This window comes from Linepithema humile, chromosome 5 (genome assembly GCF_040581485.1).
Source record: "Linepithema humile isolate Giens D197 chromosome 5, Lhum_UNIL_v1.0, whole genome shotgun sequence".
Lineage (NCBI taxonomy): Eukaryota > Metazoa > Arthropoda > Insecta > Hymenoptera > Formicidae > Linepithema > Linepithema humile.
The window spans coordinates 22,286,697-22,311,144 of NC_090132.1; the positions used below are offsets into that span (position 1 = coordinate 22,286,697).

At 39.0% G+C, this 24,448-nt stretch overlaps 2 protein-coding genes and 2 long non-coding RNA genes across 6 annotated transcripts; 2 read left to right on the forward strand and 2 right to left on the reverse strand.

Moving 5' to 3' along the window:
- Positions 1 to 518: 518 nt before the first annotated feature.
- Alas (5-aminolevulinate synthase) lies at positions 519 to 4,093 on the reverse strand. Of its 2 annotated transcripts, XM_012373929.2 has the most exons (5): positions 3,881 to 3,955; positions 3,734 to 3,800; positions 2,753 to 2,822; positions 908 to 2,226; positions 519 to 820 (listed from the first exon to the last, which is right to left on the reverse strand). In XM_012373929.2, the coding sequence occupies exons 2-5, from the start codon at positions 3,734 to 3,736 to the stop codon at positions 569 to 571; spliced, it is 1,644 nt and encodes a 547-aa protein (XP_012229352.2). In that variant the 5' UTR covers positions 3,737 to 3,800; positions 3,881 to 3,955; the 3' UTR covers positions 519 to 568. The 2 variants fall into 2 exon arrangements, with proteins under 2 accessions (XP_012229352.2, XP_067211371.1); XM_067355270.1 differs by lacking the exons at positions 519 to 820; positions 3,734 to 3,800 and having other exon boundaries at positions 899 to 2,226; positions 3,881 to 4,093.
- Positions 3,665 to 5,086, forward strand: LOC136999964 (uncharacterized). Its single transcript, XR_010890283.1, has 3 exons — positions 3,665 to 3,803; positions 3,886 to 4,130; positions 4,552 to 5,086. It is a non-coding gene; the product is annotated as an uncharacterized lncRNA (long non-coding RNA).
- A 394-nt stretch (positions 5,087 to 5,480) lies between these two features.
- On the forward strand, positions 5,481 to 24,213 carry LOC105676127 (KICSTOR complex protein SZT2-like). Of its 2 annotated transcripts, XM_012373778.2 has the most exons (25): positions 5,481 to 6,117; positions 6,392 to 6,709; positions 6,788 to 6,865; positions 6,937 to 7,330; positions 7,438 to 7,658; positions 7,741 to 8,128; positions 8,203 to 8,452; positions 8,581 to 9,324; positions 9,400 to 9,599; positions 9,674 to 9,837; positions 15,031 to 15,337; positions 15,429 to 15,617; positions 15,765 to 16,349; positions 16,516 to 16,892; positions 16,991 to 17,102; positions 17,193 to 18,029; positions 18,309 to 18,585; positions 18,702 to 20,653; positions 20,737 to 20,831; positions 20,911 to 21,346; positions 21,429 to 21,786; positions 21,865 to 22,027; positions 22,117 to 22,333; positions 22,435 to 23,546; positions 23,649 to 24,213. In XM_012373778.2, the coding sequence occupies exons 1-25, from the start codon at positions 6,097 to 6,099 to the stop codon at positions 23,778 to 23,780; spliced, it is 9,927 nt and encodes a 3,308-aa protein (XP_012229201.2). In that variant the 5' UTR covers positions 5,481 to 6,096; the 3' UTR covers positions 23,781 to 24,213. The 2 variants fall into 2 exon arrangements, with proteins under 2 accessions (XP_012229201.2, XP_012229202.2); XM_012373779.2 differs by lacking the exons at positions 5,481 to 6,117; positions 6,392 to 6,709; positions 6,788 to 6,865 and having other exon boundaries at positions 7,048 to 7,185; positions 7,250 to 7,330.
- On the reverse strand, positions 12,265 to 14,351 carry LOC136999965 (uncharacterized). Its single transcript, XR_010890284.1, has 2 exons — positions 14,117 to 14,351; positions 12,265 to 14,052 (listed from the first exon to the last, which is right to left on the reverse strand). It is a non-coding gene; the product is annotated as an uncharacterized lncRNA (long non-coding RNA).
- Positions 24,214 to 24,448: the final 235 nt, after the last annotated feature.

Genomic DNA, 24,448 nt, shown 5'->3' on the forward strand with positions numbered 1-24,448 from the left:
TAAAAATAAAAGTATAAATAAATTTTGATAATGCTTGATAATAATCAGTAAGAAGCGATACAACAGCGATAAGGACAACTTAACACTGTAAAAATTTAGTTTCAAACTTCCTTGGAGGTTATATATTGTAAGCATTTTTTTTAAATAAAATGATGGGACTCTTATGACTCATAATAAACTAATATTAATTATTGTATGCAAATTATAAATTTAATAGTTAAAACTCTATACATATTATAAATTTTAATATTGTTTCTTTAGAAGATATAATGTATAAATTCTACAAATTTAATAATTTTGACAAAGGAAGGTACACAGATTGTGAATCATTAATTAACATTTATTTAAAACCTCTGTTAACTGTTAACTTTGATATATGCTACGATTTATAAATAGCTCATATATATTTATGCTATATTAATTGTATATTATATAATTTTCAAGTGTGTTAAAACGGCATTAAAATAAACAGAGCTATGCAATTGTATAAATAAATATTTGTATACAATACAGATAAATTCTGTTTGTACGACAATGATCATTTGTATTTTAATATTATGTACATTTGTCAATGAACTAAGATAACATGCGGCGCTTCCTCTTGTTTATTCTCCACTTTTGGTACATTTAAATGGTGGAAAACCTCCAATATGTCTTGCATGAACTTATCCATCATAGTTTGAGTGTGTTTCGGTGTCGGTGCCAATCTCAATTTCTCTTTGCCCTTCGGAACTGTAGGATAATTTATAGCTTGTACATAGTGCCCTTTGTCTTTTAATAAATGGTCCGCAATCTGACTGCATAACAGTGGATCTCCTATCTAAAAATACATAATTTATATAATGCTATTAATATTGTAATGTAATTTGTACTCTGTAATTAGTGAAATCACTCAGTTTCAGCTTACCTTTATCGGAATGATATGAGAAGGCGATGGTTCCAACGGAAGACCGGCGGCAGTAAGAATAGATTTCATATAGGCCACGTTTTTCTGGTGATTCGACCTCAGTGACCTGCCTTCGTCCGATGCCAAAATGTTGACGGATGTCAAGGCTCCGTATAGCACAGTGGGTGGCAGCGAAGTGGTAAAAATAAAACCAGCAGCATAACTTCTTATCATGTCTATCAGTTGCGCAGAACCGACGATGTAACCGCCTACGTTGCCAAAGGCCTTTCCCAAGGTACCAGAAATAATGTCCATCTTGTGGAGAACGTACTCCCTCTCGCCAATACCAGCGCCAGAGTACCCATACAAACCGACGGCGTGGACCTCGTCGACAAATGTTATCGCGCCGTATTTATGCGCAACGTCGCATAGATCTTCCAAAGGACAAATATCACCGGTCATGGAATGCACCGTCTCAAATGCCACAATCTTTGGCACACTTCTGTCCACTTTCGACAGAAGCTCCTCTAAATGCTCCACGTCATTGTGCCGGAATATATGCTTTGGCACGCTGCTGTTTCTTATGCCCTGTATCATGGAGGCGTGATTCCCAGCATCGGAAAATACATGACAACCCGGTAGGATTTTGGCTAGTGTGAATAAAGTGGAATCATTGGCAACGAAGCAGGAAGTGAAGAGCAAACCAGCATCTTTCTGATGCAGCACCGCCAATCGTTTCTCCAACATTTCGTGACCCATAGAATTACCCGAGATGTTTCTCGTGCCTCCAGCTCCGGCGCCAAATTTATCCAAAGCCTCGCGGACCGCTTTGGTCACCTCAGGATGACGCGACATTCCAAGGTAATCGTTGGAGCACCATACAGTGATGGGCTTCTCGCCCCATGAATACTCCATAGCCGCTGGAAAATTTTCAGCCAGACGGTTTACTTTCTTAAACACTCTGTATGAATGATCTTTCTTCTTCCGCATAATTTGCTCGTGGAAAAATTCCTCGTAGGGGAAATGTAGTTCCTCCTTTTGCTCACTTCCTTCCTTTTTCTCTTTTCCTGTGCGCAGCGCAGTATCTAGACTGATGACATCTTCCTCCACTGCTGAGCTAGCTTCCTTAACGGCATCTCGTTCCTTCGACAAGAAGGGACATTGATTTTGCACAGGCTCCGGAATTGACTGAGACACTTCCGATTCTGTCATCGTACTGAATAATCTTGACATTACTGGACAATGTTGCCGATAGTTCATTATTAGAGATGATCCATGGTTGCGAACATAATTCGTAGATAAACGGGTCAAGAATGGGCACGGCATGGTTCTTGGAAGACCTGAAAATACATTGATTTATGTAATACATTCAATTGGAAAAGTGGAAAATAATTATAGAATGTATCACGTTCAAAATATAATATATATAATATATATTCTGAAAATATCTCAGCAGTGTTTTTCGAAGATGAATATACTTGTTAAAAAAAAGAAATTAAATCTTACACAATATATAAAATAAATCCACAGTGGTATACCATATGTGTATAGATACATGAAATTGATAATATAGCGATAGTGATTTAAAAATTATGTCAATTCAGTGAACCGTGACTGTTCATGCCAGAATAGACAATCTCTCAGAAGAGTTGCATAATTTGCAGAGAAAATAAACGAGGAAACAATGACGTTAGGTAACGACAAGTATCATGTTCTTGAACGCGAGAATTGGACTCAAAAAAATGGCAGTCATCGTCGGCCACGTACCAAATGGAGAAGATGAGGAAAAAGAGAAAGTGACAGAGAGAGAACGCAATGCGTGACGCAGCGTCTAATGCGTTCGTGCCTCGAGGTAGAATACATTACCTTTTGTGGCGTTGACGATATAACTGTTGCTGATTTTGCAGATACCGCGTTGGGCGTAGTGTCGAATCAGCTGAAAATAGAAAGGCAGACTAAAGCTAAACACTGCTCTAGCAAGTTCGTGGTTGAGACGGATAGGACGGAAGATCCGAATGAGAAAATTCACAATGAGTTATGCGTGTGAAAGCGGAAAGGATATAACCCCGTACAACCACACGATTCGCAAGCAGGTTCGCTACTGACCACTTGACTGGCTGCTACCTGATAGCTACGGCTGCGCATGCACACAGGTATACATATATGTATGTATTAGCATATGTAAAAATGTCGAATCGATTTGAGAAAACGATTTTACAAAAGATAATAGTATAATATCGAATGCAAAAAATAATCGATAATATTTGTCATTCTTTATCGAACATATGACCGGGTTTTGTCATTGACTGATAATTATATGCGCACTTGTGACTAGGCAATACTAAGGTTTTATATTTGCGTAATTTATTCTACTTGTGTTACGTTGTTTACACAGTTTCTTGCATTGACTTTGAAAAACGTACGACATTTGTATAAAACTTTTCTGTCGACCGTAAAAATTCTACGAGGAAATTTTTATTAACAAAAGGATGCATTTAAGTAGCAATCGTTACAAGATTAGGACTTGATCTGGAAGATTTATTTTACTCTAATCTTTTATCTAAATTTTAAGAATCGCTAATATCAATTAATTTTAATTATATAGGCTAATCAAATTTCTTTTTTTATCTGTAATTATAGTGTAATTAATATTATGTTGCAGGCATCAAGAATGTATCTATCAATCAAACTATATTTTGCTTGAGCAATTGATTTTTTGATCGATGGATCAAATATTTGTTGAGAAGTTATCATTTGGCTACTGCATGCATAATATTAATAAAATAATAATATATTAGCGCTAAAACTTAAAATTTGAATCAATATTGCAATGGCCATGATACTTACCATACTTATTAACAGAAGATAAATTTGCGTATGAGTCGTTGATGATTGGTTTTTCCTTCGATTTGCGCTGGTAAGATTTTTTCAATTAGTTACTATTTTATTAGTTACTATTTAATTCTGGTTAATTAATCGATTAAAAAAAATTACCGTAGCTTTGATAGAAGAGAGAATCGAACAGGTGAACAGTTTGCGTGACACTACTTTGCCACCGACGAGTTGTCGCGAGTAAACCAACTTGTCAGACGATCCGAAGTTTAATGAGAGAGTGCGCAAAACGTCACTGCTTTTCCTCGTTTTTGCGATCTCATCATCATGACCAGTACGACCAGCCAATCGCGACTCGTAGTTAATACAAATCATGTTTCGTTTTTATAATAACCACGCATAATAAAGTGATGTAAGTGGTGTTTAGTCTTATAATATTTGAATCGTAAAGTGGATATTTTGTTTAAATTTCGACAATCATAACTATACAGAATTCTTTACAAACAAAATTTTTAGAATTAAAAAAAAACATTTTGATACTTTAGAAGTGTGTATATATGTAATATATTTATTAATACATCTTTAGAGATTGTACCGTTATCACACTGACTCAAAATGTGCGATAACCAGACTTAAATAAAAGTTTTTATATTCAAATTGTTTTATTTGAGTCTGATTATCGCAAGTTTTGAATCAGTATGACGAAATAATGATACAGTCTCTAAAGATGTATTAACAAATATATATCCTAACAAAAATATAATCCTAACAAATTTAACATCACAAATTCTTCATAATTTATATTTCCCATAATTTTATATTTTATTTTGCAGAGAGATTAAAAATGCTTTGAACCAATTCCAGTTATATTCAGTTAAGATAGAAAGATTCAGGATGTTATGAATTTCTTTACAGTATTACATATGAAAAACCAGATGGAAATAAAAACAACTTGAAACCACAACACTTTACACGAGGGAAAGTCAAAAAGTAAAAGGTTCAATTCTTTAAATATTCTTTTACTTTTTGACTTTTTCTAATACCAGGAAAAAGGTATAAAGAGAACAAAAATTCAGCTGTTTAATAAAAACACGAGACTGGGCGAAATGAGGAAATCCCCGCAAATATGATATCAGCAAGAATTTCTAGGAATTCATACATAATCTTACTTTTTCCTGTCTGGACTTCCCATCAAATACTTGGAAGTTATTGTGTATCAAGTTTTTATTTTGTCTGTAAATACTAACTCATTGCACAAGCTTAGAAATAAACAACAATAATAATAAACACATATAACTCTATGTAATACACGTGGCAGTCGTGAGAAAATATTGTAGGCTACATTAACCATTTTGAAAAAATCTTAGTAATTGAAAATTTTTTATAATGTTATTAATTTTATTTATAAAAGATAAGTTTTAGTTGAATATCACATATAAGATATTTGTGAATTGAAAATTAACATTATTGTTTTACACATTATTCCCTTCACGCGAGAGACATTTATATTTAAAAATATAACGATTTTTAACTGTTTTTAATACAATGACAGCGTTACACTGTGAAGAATAGTGTTGCGGTGTAATTTTACCTTACCGGTTGTAATGTCTTAACTACAGTCGATAAATGAAATTGCGCTTTTATTTTCATCAAATAATAAATCATGCATTAACGAGAGAGAAAGAGAGAAATAAATCGATTAGTTTTCATATTCCGAAACGCGCCACTTCCAAATATTGCAAGCTATTTAAAAACCTTCTTCAATAATCAACATAGAAGTCGCAATCAGTTGCATATTAAAATGTATTTATAGTTGACAATATTCAATTTATGGCATACATTTCTATTTTTCGGTGATTATGTCATGCGTCCTACGCGTTTGCTATTTTTATTGATATTTGTTACATTTGTATCTACATTGTGCGTAGAATGGAAACTCGTGCGCAGCGAGGATTCTTATCATGAAAAATTTCTTTTATTTGAGATTAAAGTCAGCAATGAGACGTTGAGTTGAAATGTAATCAATTAAATTTTCCGAAGGATTTGTAAATTTACAAGCGCGGTGGTTTCGTTTCACGGCGCACGCGATTCAGCTCACGTACATTGACACGCGGTGAAACGTCATCGTATGGTGTACGCACGATCAGGTTATGTTACATTATGTTTATCACCTCGCAAATATACGTAAACGGTGCAATAAATAGGCGACAATGTGACCTTTGGCCGCAAATTACTCTCTTTGTTGCAGTGCAGCATTGCATTGCATTCGCATCGCAACGCGACGATTTATTTTCTATGTAATGTGACGACAACTTAATGAAAAGTTTTAATAATAATGATAGATTTATAGAACATTCTCCCATCAAATAAAATTCGTCATGGCGAGTGTAAAAAATGACGTAAGTTTATTTATTATGTTTCAATAAATATTTTGTCTTTTTCAACGACACGAGAGCGCATAACCTCTTATTGCAATTGTGAATTGTGTCAATTTAGCATCATGGAATATATATATATACATTTATGATTTTTGACGGAGCACAAACGTATTATCACTTTTTTATGTATTGCTTAAAATGTCATGGTTATAATGCCATGTCATTCTAAATTAATAGTGAGATCTACAAAAATTGTCATAGTAATAATTGTTTTTTGTAAATTTTCTTTGCACAGGATAAAACCGTTTTAGAGGCCGAAACTATCTTTTTATTAATGAAAAAGGGCTTTCCTATCTCTCGCAATGTAAGGGCTCAATGGCTGCTAGAGCATTTGGACTCTGTGATAAGCGTACAATGTCCAGGTGTAAAGAGTAAAGAGATACCAGAATTAGAAATTGTATCGGTGCTACCGAAAGAGCAGCCTGTCACTTGGTCTATAGATACTAGCCACCAATTTCTTTATAAAATAGTTTCAACCACTTCAATTATATTTCTAGCACACAAGTATAGAATGGTTTTTAGCTTAGATTTAAGCCCATCGCTTGCCACTGTTGTAAGTAACATAAAACTAATAAATTACTGTAATATAATTTTTATAGTAACAATGATCAAAATAGAGTATGTTTTTTAGGATGTACAAAATGAACAGATTGTTCTTGATGAGGTATGCCTAGCGACCAAGCGATGTCTTGAAGGCATAACAAAACCAGTAAGTGTTCTTTTTCTTTGACACTTTGCAAGTGTGTTACTAAAAAGTTTTTAATTTACTTGTGCTTGTAGTTTGTGGTACCAGGCAGCAAGCGTGTGATGCAACCTGAAATTTACATAACTGTGATAGCTCATACACCATTCTTTACAAGCCCGGCACAACAAGTACTGGTACAAGGATGGTTGGTTACTGCGGATAATGTGAACTCTCTCACGCAATACATAGAGAAGCAGCTGTACCTATTGGAAGAGAGAGTGGCAACTGTTACCGCTATAGCTAATCAGCAGTTGGAAAATTTAAGAGCAGAGAGTGAACGTTTGGTAGGCAGGCTTTTTGAGGAAAGTAGCACGTGCTTAAATAAAAATAATTGTAATATCTCTATAGTTTCACCAGAAGCCAGTTTTGTAAATATGCTGAGATATGGAATGCTGGCTTTAACACTCTTACCTGAGCACAGTTGTGCACGTGAGTTAAATTATATTTGAATGAATCGATATATAGTGTGAGGCGTGTGTTATGATGTCTGTGTGCAAAGCAGGATGAAGAATAAAGTGCGGAAAAAAAATTTTCAGATATGATAATAGTCACGGACGGTATCGTTGGAATTAAGAATGCTCAGACGTTAGATTCCATTATACAACAACTACGTGCAACGACGGTAGCGTGTAGTTTTTTACGCGTAGGCAGCGCCTACGATCCGCATTGCGCGGATGGTTTAGTGCCATATCAAGATCTATTATATTTTATCGCTGCGGCTACGCTCGGCAGTTATATGACGTTCAATTCCCATGTTGTACGTAAATTTTTAATGTATAGCATTTGATCGTACTCAGCAGTAGCATTAATTGCAATGTAATGCTTTTATCTGTGAATAGGTACCTGCGCACGGAACAGACATGAATTTTTATCACAAGCATTTTATATGCTGGCAACTCTATCGGAATATATTCGAGGACGATATATGGAATCGTCATTCTTGTTGGCGAACCGAAAATAATTGCTTTCATGGGCATAAAACTGGTCAGCTCTTGAGGAAAAAGCAAATTGATGATAAAGTTACCTGTACCTTGAGTAGTTTGTTGTGTTGTCGTCTGAGGGAAGGATATCTGATAAAAAGAGCCAGCGTGCGAGACGACGTTCTCGAAATAAATTTCGTGCTGCTATGGAAAACCAATGTCTTCTTGGAATATTTAGTCACGTGTCCATGGTCTTCAAAATCATTGTCTCTGTCCAATGTGATACAATACGCCATTATCATAGAAGGTAAACTCAAGTGATAATTAAGATATAAAATTGCATCTCTGTGTGGCCTGGTCTGAAATTGATTTTTATTGCAGCGCCGTATGAATTTTTGCACGACATTACATGCCTGTCGAAAAAGCCATTGAACTCGCATTATCGTCAAGCTGTCATCTCACGTTTTTGGACTGCGCTAACAGCATTGACAGAAAGCGACAACATGTTGTTGCACTTTAGCTGGTTTCCGGGATCCGGATGGACTTGGTACAGCGTACCAGACACGATAAGAAGCGGAATGCCAGTGTTTTACCTATCGTCTTATCCATCACCAAGTACAGTACAACTTAGGTATATTTATTTGCTTGTACAAGTGACAGTAATTAGTACAGTGTGGCTACAACATGTATGAAATTGTCTAAAATAAAGAACGCGATTAATATCTGACGATGTGTCTGAGCGTGTATTATTCATTTCAGTGACGCTGCTTGCCCACAGTTTGGACAAATATGGCAACCAGTCGTTTCTCTGGATCCACTTCAATGGGCGCGCTGGATGCACACTCAGAGAATTACGTTGATTCTAGCTTACGATAGACCATTGCCGAGACATCTTCACCAAGCGAATCAGAGCGGTCGCTTCCAATGCATTCAGAGTCGGCAAGCGGCGGCGGTATTATACGCTATGCTGAAGAATTGGGCGACCTTTGTGCTAGTCGAAAATCACACGTATGTCCAGTTCATATACAGAGAAACGGAGAAGCCGCCCGTGTCGTTTTCATTGATCCGCATTAATTGCAAAGCACTTTGCGTCGTGCTCAATATAGCGTTCGCCGGCGGCACGGAGGGTGTCGTCCGTCACAATGTAGTTGTGGATCTCGTGGACAGGCTGTCCAAGCTGACATTGCCCAACAGGCCGACGGAGCAACGTGAAACTCCATGTTGTACGATAATACACAAGCCACTTGAGAGAATTCTCGTCAGATACGAGCGTATACCGAGCAATCTGAGCATGATAGTGTTTCCCGACGGAACTCAGCCAACTTGCACGAGAACTGCACTGGGACTATCGGGAAGTGGTCTGACAATTACTTTGTCCAGATATTTGTATCACAATCGATGGCTGTGGCACGTAAAACGACCGTTCGTTCAAACCATCCCGGGAATTACTTTGCCAAGACTGAATATCACCGCGATTGCAAGAATACTCTCTACAATTACAAAGTAAATACGCCCGCGCGTTGATATCGACACCGGAAAATCACGCGAATCACGATGAAATTTCCGTTTTATTTGCAGAATACGTTTAGGGGAGGGCTTCAACTTTGCGTATTCCACTGCGGGCATCACCAACATGGTGTTGGAAGTGCAGATGCAGGACTTTGAGAACAACGAAAATTCCTACCCGTGTATCATTCAGTACGTTCTATTCCCGCCGCATATTGTGCCGAATGCAACATTAGAACGCGAGAGCGGTACTGAAGATGACACGGAAGAAGGTGGAGTATTTATCGCGATTATTGAACGAAGATGTTACTTGTGCAGTGAACGAATGTGCTTTTGCGTACATCAGGTGTCACCGAGGCTGAAGTGTGGACCGAGGATTCCGAAGGTTACAGCGATTTTCAGATTGTCACGGAGATTTGGGTTGAACCTCAATGTGGATATGTACAAATGCCTATGCAATCGACTGCCATGTATTTGCATCCTCTGCAGTATCATCAATTACCAGATGCGGTAAGTACGACAATTACGGATGAAAATTTCGATTTTTTTATATACAGTTGGAAAAAATCTTTACCTTTAATCTATTTTTCTTTTTTTATCAAATTTTTTTTCTACTATATAACATCTACGAGCTTGCTTAAATTGATAAGACACGATTAATTCCTTGAATATCAGTCTTATCAGTGATAAGATATTTTGTTCGATTAAAAATTGCTTTACTAATGGTCAATATTTCACGTGTATGTTATATTGTATCTTTAACGATATTCGCAATCGTAGATATTCTGAGATAATTCTGTGCTTAGTATTAATTATGTCTTATTACTTGGTCGTTGCAACATACAAGGGTTACAGAAAAGTTTCCATCGCTCATTCAGCGTGATAGATAACGTTAAGAACTATTTAGAAAAAGGTTACGACTTTATTTTTGTTTTATTATGTCAATGTGAATCATATCTATTGACATAACTGCACTCTTCGTTCGTGTGAAAATGAAGAAAATGGATGTTGAAACAAAGATGCCCATTCGTCGTCTTATGCTTCGTTATTTTAAGGAGCAAAAATCAGCTGCTGATACGACTAGAATCCTTCGTGATGCTTTTTGTGATTCTGATGATATCGTGATATCTGATAGATTGTGTTACTACTGGTTTCAACGCTTTAGAAAAGGTGATGTTGACTTGGAAGATAAGAAGCGTTCCAATCAGACCGCGTTTGGGCAGACCGTTACTGATTTCCAACCGCAGAAAAGAAGTTTGGATAATTTTGAAACGCCGCTGAAGGATTCGATTCAGACGAGAGAAAACCTTTCGAAAAAGTTGTGTATTGATCAGAGCTCACACGAGAAGATTCAGAAAGAAGAAAAAAAGATATCATGTGAATTGTCCCAGGACACCATCGCCAGCCGAGTCTCGATTTGCCTTTCGCTGCTCAATCGACACAAACAAAAGTCCTTTTTGTATCGAATTGTGATCGGAGGCGAAATATGGCTTGACTACGACAATTCCGATGTACCCAATGAACCTTCTACGTCGCAACTACAAAAAAATAGCCGTCACAAGGTACTGTGTATCTGGTGGGATATGCACGGAGTGCTGTATTATGAGCTGTTACCGTCAGACCGAACTACCGAACTTACGATGCTTTATACTCAACAATTAAAGCGGTTGAATGAGAAATTAATTGAGAAACGGCCGTATTTCGCGGCAAAACGGAACAAGGTAATTCTCCTGCACCAGAGGCATCATTTTGCATTGGAGACCAGGGAAACTTTAATGAAGTTGCAATGGGATGTCCTGTCATATCCTTTACACTCTGCAGACATTAACCCGTCGAACTTCCACTTGTTTCGTTCGATGAAACGCGAACTTCCTGACAAACAAACGTTTTGCAATACTGAGGAAATGCAACAATTCGTCGATGACTTTATCTCCTCCAAAAGCAGAAACTTTTTTTATGAAGGCATCCATCTTTTGCCTGAAAGGTGGCAAAAAGTGTTAGATAATGCCGGAAAATTAATTAAAAAATAAAAAGATTGTATTATTTATAAAGATATTAATAAATGCGATTGGAAAAGCGATGGAAACTTTTTTGCATACCGCTAATATTAATAACCATTTGATAATATTGTAAAAGGATACATTTGTTTAAATCTTTATGTTATGTATATATATAATGTTTATAAACCTGATTAATATCTAATTTCGACGGTATCTTGGTTTCACAAGTTTATGAAATAAACCACTTTCAGACGTTACTTTTATCCTTCTTATCTTGAGCTAACTTGATAATGTTGCGTGTGGTAACACAAAAATTGTTCTGGCATACGATCGTCTAAAGTGCTTTATTTTGCTAGGTGCCGAGTCTATCTGACTCAGGTAAATATTACTCGGCGATAGCAGATTATTTAACCTACTTTATTTTTAACTTAAATCATCATGCTCTAAGATTTTTCACGTCCATGCTCGCTATCAAGATTTCTATCCACATTCTATTCGACGGAAATACGGTCTTTCCTAATTTCTATCTTTCAGAAGATAAGAAATACCCGACAAGAACTTTGTTTGCTAAGTGATATGTTAGATCGAACAACATTGGTAATTCACGTTTAGATGAATATTACGCTGCCTTCCACAGAAAATATAGACGCAGAATATTTTAATCTTTATACAGTTAATATGAAACGATGCAAGATCGCGATTATAGGAATGCTTGACGAATAGTCGAACAAATGGAGGAAAGAAAAGTTAAATGGGATTAATAATTTCTCTGAAAGCGAAGTGCAGTAGATTCACTCAAGTATCTTAAACGTCTTGATGTATCATGACGTAGCGCGTAATGTTGCTTTATCTTCAATCTTATCTTTCAATTCTGATAGAGGTGCTTATAAAATGCGTGTGTGCACTGTCATTTGACGAAGGACGATTAGGATAAAGATTTTTATCAACATTTTTATTACATTTTTTTTTCACGAATTGCATTTAACGTTTTGTACATTATCTCAAGTATCGATTTCTTCGATTTCTTTGCACACACTTTTATATAATTATTGAAGTTTTATATTGAAGTTTATTAATTACATCATACATTGGTGTACTTTGACACAAGTTTCTAAAGCTGTTTGCACAATATGCATAGGTATATTTACGATTTAAGCACTGAAATAATGTATAATATTGTAAAAATAATTTTTCAGAGGAAGAATAAATTATAGTTTATTTTAATATATATTATGTTATATAATTTACTTCTCAAAACTTTAAAAGAGGCCAAAAATTAGAGAGATATTTTTTTCACTTTTTGAAATCATTGATTATTGATTGATTATAATTTTATATAAATTGCACGGAGCTAGATAATAGAAATGTGCATTTTTTATAGTGCAAACACATAATTTTAAGAAAAGTTCGTATTAACTAGATAAGTGTTATCTGATTCATTCGTTACCTGGAGAGCGTTGCTAATCAGAAGATCAAATTTCAAGGTACACCAATTGATACGTTCGAAAAGTCACATTTTATTCGCCAAGAGAAATTATTTCACCAATTGACGATCTCAATTTTTGCTCTTTGATAAACGTGGCTCTTTACAAAAACTGTATTCTTTGTTTCTACTTGATACTTGTCTCAAATAATTGATAACGTAATATGCAAATATATTCGCTGCTTATTTGTTTAGCGCGGAATTGATATGCATTTAATTTTCCAAACTCTATGCATTTTAATATTCGCATTAGGCATATTTAATATGGGAACGATGGTACGAAATTGATATCGATGGACACAAAATGAATTGAAATACACTTGTTTTATAGATTGGACTTACATGACATTGCTATTAGTAAATATTAATTTTTGTATTTCGAAATAGGTCTTTTCGACGAAATCTCGACGTCTGGTACTCACGGGGAAAAGAGTTTTGCGCATGCAGACTAGAATGCAACTTTCGCTGATTATCTTTCCGTCGAAACTAGAGGAGAAGCTAACAGGGAGCAGTGCTTGTCATCAGAAGTTGTTATCGTCACATCATGAATAACGCAAACGTTTGCCTACGCGCGTTTTTGCAAGGACGTATCGTAAGGCAGGTGAAATATCACCTTCGTCATAACTCTTTCACTCTATCTGCAATTTACATCTCTGCCACTGGCAGGGAGGGATAACAAAAATCAAGTGCAAGAGTCGTATTATCTTGCTGTTACATCTCAATCTGTTACACATCTATTTTGCGCGCATCCTTCAGAAGGACGAGGAGGAATTCGCTCTCGTAGAACGTCAAGTTTTTTCTCATCTCATTTTCGGCGATGTAGCACGCCGTTTCCGGTTCGTGAACGGAGAGCGAAAAGAGCGAGGAGCGTAAAAGTGTCTATCGCTACATGTCGTTATCGTTATCGGGGTGGGGCTTCGGTATCGATGAGGGTCCTCGGAACGAGGTTTTCCTATCAGTCGGCTCAGGTATATATAGGGCCCAATACACGCCCTGCGCTCACTAGTGATCGGATTATCTTTTTCGCGCAATTTTATATCGCCGCACGTCCGCTCGCCTCCATACAGGCTCTACGCGCCGTTGCTAAGTCTCTTATCGCCAAATAATCCCCCGGTGACACGGCGGCTTTCTCACATTTCGCACGGAAGTGATGACGGTTTCCGTGCCGTTTGCGGCCAAGCCACCGGCCATCGACTCACAGATTCGTCGTCCTGCTTGAGAGTGACACAACGACGAGGGAATCTAGGAATAAAACGCATAGTTATCTTCATATCCCGTCTGTGTATTTTCGCGTTTCTATTCTTACGAGTTAAAGTCGTCATTTCGTTATCATGAGGTGACGCTCCACTCGAGATTAACGCCGGAGAACATCGGAGTCGACCGTTTCTGGCGCAGACAGGCAGACACGCGATCGTCCGCCATCCGCATCGCCGCTCCTCCTCTCTCCGTGTCTCTTCTTCGGATTCTCGCACTCTGCGTGACACTCAGTTGGAAGTGAGGATCTAGGCAGTGAGCGGCTGTAGCTCTTGGTAACTTGCCAGATCTAACTCTTCCAGCTCAGGGTTGCGCGGCAACTCACGTCGCGGTCTTGTAGGATAGAGTGGTGCTGTTCCTGGCCGAAATCACGTTTCACGTCGAGGGTTGCATTGTGAGGGCAGCGGATATCACGGTTCAAGTGGAGAAGTGGTCTCTGCGCTTTGTATGAAAGTGAGATTCAACTCCTCCAACTTATTCCTGATCATCCCGCATCATCGAAATTTCATCCACGGCGATCGAGCCGTCTGCTTGTGGATTGCTTGCGCGAACATGGATGTGATTATCGATCGCGCTAAGCGCTATTAGCGGATAGACACTAATTATTTTGTTCTTTGTTTAATATAAGTCAATTTGAACCGTAATCGATAAGCTTAATGGAAGATTAAACTGCTATCTATAATAATTTTTATTTGATGTACCGAGTTCAAGTTATTTCAAAAGTTATATTAAAAATCACGATACCTTGCACCGACCACACCGATCTTTTTGTAATGTAATCTTTTTTGTAATATATATATATTTGTTTGTCAGGAATGTATGAGTTATTGCATAATTTAACGCAGAATTCTTTCAGAATATTTATATATAAGTCTCTCTTCTTTGTACTTATTGCATGTGATATTAAAAATTTGTTTTTTTTCCACAAATCCTACATCACACTTATTGTCACTTTGTCCGATCCAGATTACCCGAATAGATGAGGAATGCATTAATGCTCTATTGACCTTGGAATACTTGAGCCTGTTGAGCCAGGTAACGCCAGCGGAAAAAAATACCGACATCGAGTTTGGGCAAGCGCATCAAGGAGTGAGATATGGCGTTATGGGCGCCTCCACAGACCGCATCTCCGAATGTCCAAATCCAATCGAACCCTTCGAATCGACGGCGATAATCGACGAGAGGATACATCCGATGTACTTCTCGTTCGACACTCTGAGCATTTTACCAAAATGTCAGCAGGCGGAACTCTTGTTCTCCATGTTCGCCGACGGTTAGAAGCTTGTCTTTTTCGCAGTAAAACAGTACGAAGGAGAATAGGAAAGGGGGAGAGAAAATAAGTAATCGATCTTGTGTTTCATTAGATTCTATCCGTATCGACGAGGATAGAGATAGCGCAAATAGAATTCTCATAGGAAACTTCTTGGAGCATATGAAACAGTTGCACAATAAAGAGCTGTTGCTTACGTCGGCGGAGTCGCAGAGATTCACGAGGATGCTTCTCAGCAGACCGCGCGAAAATGCTCCTCCATTACCTTTCTCTGTGCAAGGAGGTACAACATTCAAGTCCCTATTATATAAGCTGCTGCCAAGGCCGATAAATATTTTGCAGTCTTGTTGCATTCCGTTGCATCTTTTGCAGAAATGTAATATTCTGTAGCTTTTAAGTTGTCTCATATAACCTGACTTTTTTATTTTAGAGAAAAGATATCGAGATAATACCTCGGATATTTATCCGAGATGGAAGTGTTTTGTTAAGGGTATTAGTACAACACATGTTATCATCACGATACTGCCGGCAACCGAAAAAGATGTCCGTTTGATAACATACGCAGGCGACAATTGCACGAGCAATCATTCCGAGAAGAATTGCGAATCCGATATTTTCGACCTCGATATGAACGAAAAGATATCGTCTCCAACGGTCTCATATGTAAAGGATACAAATATATCCGATTTCCCGACACCGGAGTCGAAAATTCCGACTCATTCCGCTACCGGGAACGGAAGCGCGTCGAAAACAAACGTAGAACATAATTTTGATAATATCGATAATGAGGCAGGTCTTGTTATACCTGTATACGTATATGATTGTTCGCTAGCATTATTAATGGACGCACTCGTCGGCCAGTTTCAAACACCTCAGAATAAAGACATCTATCAGGATCATACCTTTAAAATTGGAGAGCAAGTTTCCGAAGATTTTATTAATCTGAAATCAGAGACTAACACAAAGCCCTCATCTCCCGAGCCGAAGAGCGAAGATTCTGACAATATCTCTAATGGTAATTTAGAATTTTAATTATATATAATATATTAGCAGTATAAAAAGATAATGATGATAATGTAAATCATCTTTTTTGAAAAGCAATTGCGGACAATTGCGCTATTGAAAATGTTGACAATCAGCAATGAAATGTTTCTAAAATAAAATTCATTTTTTTGTCCTAGATCAACCAAGTTTAACGGAGCATTGTAAATTATTGAGCTTGGCACATTGCCATTGTTACGTGGTTGCGGTTTACAAGTCATTAGCGCTGCAAGAGTCGTTAAGCTACGAAGATATGGAAGCTGCTGTGGCACAATGCGAAGAAAACTTGATCGAGATCAATATTACCAACTATCTGCGATCGGTCTGCAGACATTTGAGCACGTTGTCGGAAAGCAGTCTGCTCGACGAATTGAAAGTTTCTGCGTGCAATGACGTGAAACCGTTGCACAGTTTGATTAAGGATAAATTTAAAAGGATCATGGCGGTTGCGTTTAAACCTGTGCCCGCTCATCCAGAATTTTATTACTGCTTACCGTCGTGGACGACGGAAAAAATCGTACGTTTCTTCACACGTATATTACGTTATATCAAGCAGTATTGTAATATTCACAATTTGTAGAACTTGTTGCTTTATGAAAATGATGTTACTTTCAGAAAATGGTGTCGCAAAGGACAGACAGTGATGATGACGATGACGACGATTCGGATGATTTCACGTGTCAGTCCGAAATGCCGGCTCCGAAGACGGATAATTCTTCCAATCAAGGTACAGCAATGAGGCGACATTTATATTTATGAAAACGGGAATCTTTATGGAATATTAAATACATTGGGCGCATTTCTGTTACACTGCTAGTAAGTCAAGCTGTCAATATCACATGGCCGGCCACAAATCTTCATAACAAGGGGAAACTTTCCCAGAGCAACTCGAAAGATTCGCTTATAAGCGACTTCGAAGAGGAAAGCACGTGGGATATGAAGGATCAGCCGCTCTTCTTACACCTAAGCTGCTCGATTCACTTCCGCTCGGAGCTCTGTAGTATACCGGTTAAACTGATGCCTACCTGCTTCACCGAGATTATTCAACGAATAAATGACGGCAAGGAGAGAAATCTCGCCGAGCTGAGCGTGAACGATCTCAAGGTCACTCTGGATATCATTTGTTTGAACCTTCCGAGAGAAGTGTTGCAAGTGTCGTTGGAACGTTACCCTGAATTGAGAACAACGTCGTACTGTAGCGCTTCGCCGATCGATAGCATGCCGAGTGACAGCAGTCCGGAGGCAAATGCGAAGGCTGAATCGGTGCAGGGAAAGATGCCGCATCTGTCGCAGCATCACGCGGTAACCAGCCTGAAAGATGAGATCGAGTGGCTGCTGCGGGACGAAACTGCGACGGCACTTTTGGATCATCCTTCACCGAATGTGGACACGTTGAGATTCATAGCGCAGCACGTGTCGAATTCCGCGGGGAAATCCAGCTGCTTGATGGATAAAGTGCCTTTACATTTTGTCTTTTCGTCGGAGAGCAGCGCGCCCAAATTTCTGAAGGAATTGAAAAATCTCGAGATTAATGAATACTGCGTTTGCCAAGAGGCTGATTTATTTTACTTTGTCAAAAAACCGGAAATGATAACATCTGACGCAGAAGCAGACGCATTACATATAGACTTAGAGAAATTGCAATTAAAAGAAGGTACAAATAATTGTAAATAAATGTAAAAATAATTTTACTTTATATGTTTGCAATCAGATAATTTACAATTACAATGTAAAGTATGTGTATAATCTCTCTTTCTCTCTTTCTCTCTCTATTTTTTATTTTTTTAAATAATTTTTATTTTGTTTACTGATTTTTTCTTGAGAAAAATTAACAGAGTAGCTCTGCATCAGAAATTATACTAAATATTTGAGAAACATATTCGAAGGAAAAGTTTATTTAGGTTTTGAGAGGTATATTAGAATTTAATTACAGATGAAATTATTGAAAATGTGGAACAAGAAGAAATATCAACTACAGCAATTCAAATAAACGGGCAAGACTCTGGAGACGCGCCAGGTTATTATTCCGAGATTTCAAGTTTAGCCGAAGGGAAACACGGAACGGATGACGGATATGAAGGTGATAGCAGCAATTCCGACGACGATTACCAGTGGTTGGTGGAACTTGATAAACGCAGAAATCGCTTGCCCAATTTCTGGTTAATTCTGAGTGTCGAGAGTAATCACGTTAATGTTTACTTTCACTGCAGGTAATGTAGCATTAGTAACGCGAAATGTCGATCTATTCGTGTATAACAACAAATACATCTGCTACGCGCAAGAAGCAACAAAAGACAAATTTGATAAAATCATCATTTAATTTCAGATTTTTAGAACTTTCTTCACCAGAAGTGGACTGCTATTTACAAATACAAAAATTGCTCCTCGTCCAAATCAAGGCTATATGTCGCCGAGTGAATCAGTATTTGCTTTTACAAAATCTCCACGATACTCGTATATGCGATTCGCTATTGGAGCCAGAATCGACTGAGGATTATAATACCTGGAGGGGAGAGAGCGTCGAATCTGGAAATCTCTTCCAGAATCACACTTCTTCAACCTTCAACTTTACACCAGGCATGTTTAGATGCCCTGTAATTTGGGAGGAACCATTTAATCTGCACCCTCGTTTGAAAACCGGGCCCGGAAGATCCGGATTATCGAGAGGGATCAAAGCGTTGCACGGCGTACTTAACAGACTGTCCGTTAACAATCGAAACAACATGTTTGTGTATCAAGAAAATAACGAGAATGTATTTTATTTGCGGCTGCACGAGCAAACGAACGACGGGAAGCCTCTGCAGAATAAATTGTCCGAGAGCGACGAGAAATTGGTCGTCTCGCGCAGCAACAGCATCGCGTCTTTGTCGCAGGCTAAGAGCATCAGTTTAACGAATGATCACGCAACACTGAACGACACTCGACCTCGGGTTCGTTCGTTCGGCGAGAAGGAGTCCGATATCTTGAACAGGACCGGCGATTCGATCATTCTTATGGTGCACGGAATATCGGAAGCCGGTCCGGAAGTCAAACGGGACTTGGTGCAAGTCTTGCAAAATCGTCTCGATGACGCGGTGCTGGAAGTGCTGTCCGTGATGCTGGCGCGTAATCCGATGTGCAAGCTGACGCCGGCGGACGTGCACTTTATACAAAAACCGTACAAGTCTCCCGAGTGTATAGTGCAGTTATCGGTGCAGCCGCACTGCTTGCCGTATATAGATGCTTTAGGATATTATTTGAGGCAAAATATATTGCAGTTTCTGTACACGCCGAAGTACACGGATCTTGGCAACCACTTTCAAGACTACTCCCCGTTGGACGGCACCAGAAAGAGAGTGTCCGAGTCCGACATCTTTTTGTATAATCAAAGCCACTCGAGTGGCAGTAAAGGTATAGCTTGTATCGCATTAGCCATTACCGACGGCAAATGCGAGTCCGCAGCGTCGACGGCGGCGAATCATCCAAAGCACGAGTCGAACTTCTCGAAATTATTGAAGGTCGAGAATTTTGAAAGGATCGTGTCGACCACCGTTCACGACTATAAAAGCGATTCCAAATCGAGTGCGGAAACGCTGATTGAATTTCGAATCTGGAAGCAAGGCAGGGTGAATCAGGAGTCCTTGATTCAGAAATTGTCGTCCGCTGTGAAACACGGCACTTGGGACTTGATTACAGAGTACAATCTTCTGGCGACACCTTTAACGGAGCCAGAAACCATCAATCCCTCAGTTGTTGCAGCAACCACAGAGGAAAAGAAAGAAATAGCGGCGAAGATGTCGCAATCGCAGAAAGTTGCTGACAACGTGTCAGTTAATCAGTTCGAGCTCGACGAGGAAGGAAAGCTGAATGAGGTTTATCACACCACGCTAGCACGATGGTTTCATTTTGCACTGGAAATGTATGTTCCTGCTGTCAAGAAGCACGAAGTGACTATTCATCACAGACACGCGATTCCTGTGATCGTGAGAGAGCTGCAGAACATCATACGTTGCCAAGATGCAGATACATCCAGTAGAGTTTTCGTATTGCAAGATCGACAGCCATTCCTGAACCAATTTATTGTCCGTAAAGTTGGATCGAAGTCTGCACAGAACAACAATCGACTGATGACTGAAGATACAAATCCAGAAGGTGCGAACTCACCGGTGTACGTGCCGCATGAGTTTAATAAAGACGAGCAGACCACTTACATCAAATGTATCTTGATTGCAAGAAATTTTCATCAATGGAAGGCTTCTTTGAGCAAAGAAATAGATCCGGAATTGCTTGCTCCTAAAGGTCAGTTTCAGTTGAACAATTTCTAACGTAAATCTCACACTCCATCATTGATTGTCATATATTGTATATCTTGTATGTTGCAGATCAAAAACAACTACAAAAATTTAACCCGTTGATATCGGATTCGAATTTTGTGCCTAGACAAAGAGTATTGTTAGCTGAAATATTGAGTGACAATGTTGGTGGTTATTATCCGAGAGCTACGAGACATTAAATAATTGACAATTGAATAATCGAGCTTTGTATTGCATTTTCAGATAACCATTTATATGTACAACTGGTCGAAGGAAAAATCGGAAAAGTTAATAAAGCAAGCGACAAATTTGGGCACGTGGCTTTCCTCCAGATCGAGTCTATTCACCAACATAATCATGCAAAAGTTGGGTATATTTCATCACAAACTCACTCGAGAAACTCAGCAGAGAGAACACGGTTCTCAATACTATCAAATCGCAGACATGGAGAATCTCGCGAAATTTCCAAGTCAGTCGACTGCCGACAGTAAAGATTGGACGCGATCGAGCAATCGGGGACAATCGATGAAGAGCAACGCGTTTTCGTGGTCTCAGATGATCGGGCAAGCGATGCGCGATGCCAAACCAAACACCGCGCATACTCACAATACGACGGATGCGATCGTAAAGGCTGCCTACGATTTACAGGATTTACGACACCGGGAGAAGAAGGTCAAAGGTAATGAAATATTGAAGTTTGCGTGTAAGAAATGATGATCGCGGCAGCGTGCAATCGATAATACAATCTCTGAAATTTGCAGAGGATTTGGAGAAATTGTACGCGATGTGGCAGAGCCGGACGCCTAACATACCGATATCGCTGAGCGCTTTCAACACGTTCAAGCAACATTCTCGTCTGATACACTTTTGCCACACGCCCCTTCTCTTTCTGCCCGCCTGGCGTTTGCAGTCCGCCGCTACGAGAGATCATTCATTAACGCCGCAATCGTCCCACTTGGGCTCGAACGTGCATCAAGTTACGCAGTCGAAACAAGAAGCGACGAACGCGATCATGATAAAGTGGCATCAAGAGCTGTGCAAGTCGATGCTGTCGGAATACAAGCAATACTTGCAGATCTTGGGCTTCAATCCGATTCAAGTGGAGTCGCCGAGTAAAACGTTTGTTCGAATTTCTCATTATTGGATGTTTGTTGAGCGAATAATGTAACGAATAAATATATCGCGCTTATATTGCAGAGATGAGGATGTGCAGCAGCAGTCTTATTATCTAAAGAAGTCAATGCTGGGCGGTATTTTACTGTTCGAAATTCACTTGACGCAACCGTTTTTCATCGTAAAATTGCACATCATCGAGTGCAATCGCCTGCAAACGAAGACGAGCAGCGGTATGGTGAACCAGGTGAAACAAATTTCAATGATATATTTTTATACATACATCTCACATGCGATGACACATTTGAGCTGAGAGATTTGTGTGATTGATTGCAGTTTGTGCTAAGCTTCGTAGACGTTTGCGATAAGATTCAGATCAACATGCATTTACACTCGTTCACATACGACTTCCACTTGCGTTGCATTTATTCTTACATCGCCGGAACTGGACTGTGGTCCTTGCAGCAGGGGTACCACCTCACTCACTTTATGGATGACTTCATCAAGTATTACAGCAAGGCACCGAATTACGCTAGGAACCTGATATACAGCGGTAAGCTTTGTCGAGATGGCGTTCACTGTTGCGATACAGATACATTTCATATTGTAACGTGGAATAAATCAGAGTATGAAAATTTAATATCGCCATTCCAGATGTAATAACGATACGTAACATAGCGATACCCGCGCGCACGCTCTTCTCATATTTGCTGTCACACGAGAAAGTCTACAACATGCGCGTGTTCGTGATGTCTGATGAGTTTGAGGAATTGCACGACAACGAATACGTCTTGATCAAGTTGCAAAGCACTCCCTCGATTAGTTACTTCGACGCCCAAGATACTCGATACATTGACGACTTTGACGTGGCGTTGATCGTGTCACGTATAGAACAGTCGGCGCAGACGGACAGAACCGAGATCTCTTTCAAGTATTACCTGATGCTAACGAGCAAGAGGGAATTGTATCCAAAAAGAGAGGTGGAGAACAACAAACTGGGCAAGTTTAGGACTGTATACAGCGTCAAGTCCACAACTAGTTCGTATACCGAGAGCCCGGTGGAATCCTGTCCCGTCTCGCCGATACCGCCGTTCGTGAGAGTGAATTCCAGAACGGAAATGTCGAGTGGCGATCAGCAGAAGAAGAATCTCGATACGAACGGCGCGACTAAAGACGTCGACGTTAAGACGGCGAGCCACACCCACAGCAGCTTAGCGCCAACGCCCCCGCCGGTCCCGAACTCTCCCCTAACTCAAAATTCTAATATCCCGAATATCCCGAATACGCCGAACACATCGTCGTCGTCGTCGCCGCACTTGATGCAGATTCGCCAGGAATCGGTGAACTACCTGGGCTACTACTCGTCGCACGAGCAGCTTATGCAACAAATGATCATGTCGCAGGCGCAGGCGGCTCGTCAGCACATAACCACCATGGTGGAGCGCGGCGCTCTGCAGTGCCGGACGCACTTGCTTTGGGACAAATTACTGGAGAACAAATCTTCGATGACGTATACCGAGTTCAAAGAGCTCTGCTCGCTAGCTCACGTTGAACCCCTTCCGAACTTGGATCCTAGGCTCAATTTGTTCGTTAACCAGCCTGTTTCGTGGTATCAGGCGCTGTCCAAAGTGTTGCAAAATAAATATCAGGAACATCATAAACAATTTATCACATCCGATGGGAATATCACCCATCATCTTATATTGCACCCGACTCTTCTCCAAGCATTCATGATGCTGACTATCGATTTGCATACGTCGAGAGGAGTGAGTATTTTCTGCACACAATTAGAAAGCCCGAGAAGCCCGCACAATACTTTGTATCGAAAGACAATCTTAATGTCAACCAACATCCGATGTTTGTTTCAGGATTTATGTGCCGTTTACCGCAAATCCACCGAAATCAACATGCCGATCAACATGGATGACATTTACACTTTAGTTGAAGGTTTCGTAAATGCTTGCTGCTTCCACTTGTGGATGGGTCTTTGCAGCCAGTGATAACATTCCGGATGTACAATGTAATGATGGTACATTGCCTCGGGCAATTTTTTCTATGTACTTGAAAAAATTGTTGTGCAACGTGTTATTTACCGATCGAACGAATTATCTTTCGAATGCGCGAACACGCACTCGAATTGCTAATATTATAGATTATTACACTTGTACGACTTTGTAAATATGAAATATATATTTTCATGTTACATACATTAATTCTCACGTAGAGTTAATCGAACAATAATTTATTCGGTAATACATAAAAATTAAACTACCTTGGTAGGCAGACTAAAAACTGTAATATTACGCAGCGTTATTGATATATTCGTCTACTCAGGAAAATTCAAAAGTTAGTAATTAAGGACTCTGTGCAATAACAAAAGAATGCAACTGCTTTTTTTTTTATATATATATAAGAAATACAACATTCACTTTATTCTGCGATTCCTAATCAATAATTCCCTAACAATTTCGTAAGGAGCTCAATAATTATTAACCATAACGGTGCCTGTACGGTGTTTTCGCCAATATTGTCCCGTTCGATGTGTTTATAAAGTAATATTTGTTCAACTGTAAACTTTATTTCGTTAGATCTCAAGAAAAAGAAATTACACTTGTTTAACATCACATTTCGATTAATATTAAAATGATATTTAATGATCATTACTGTT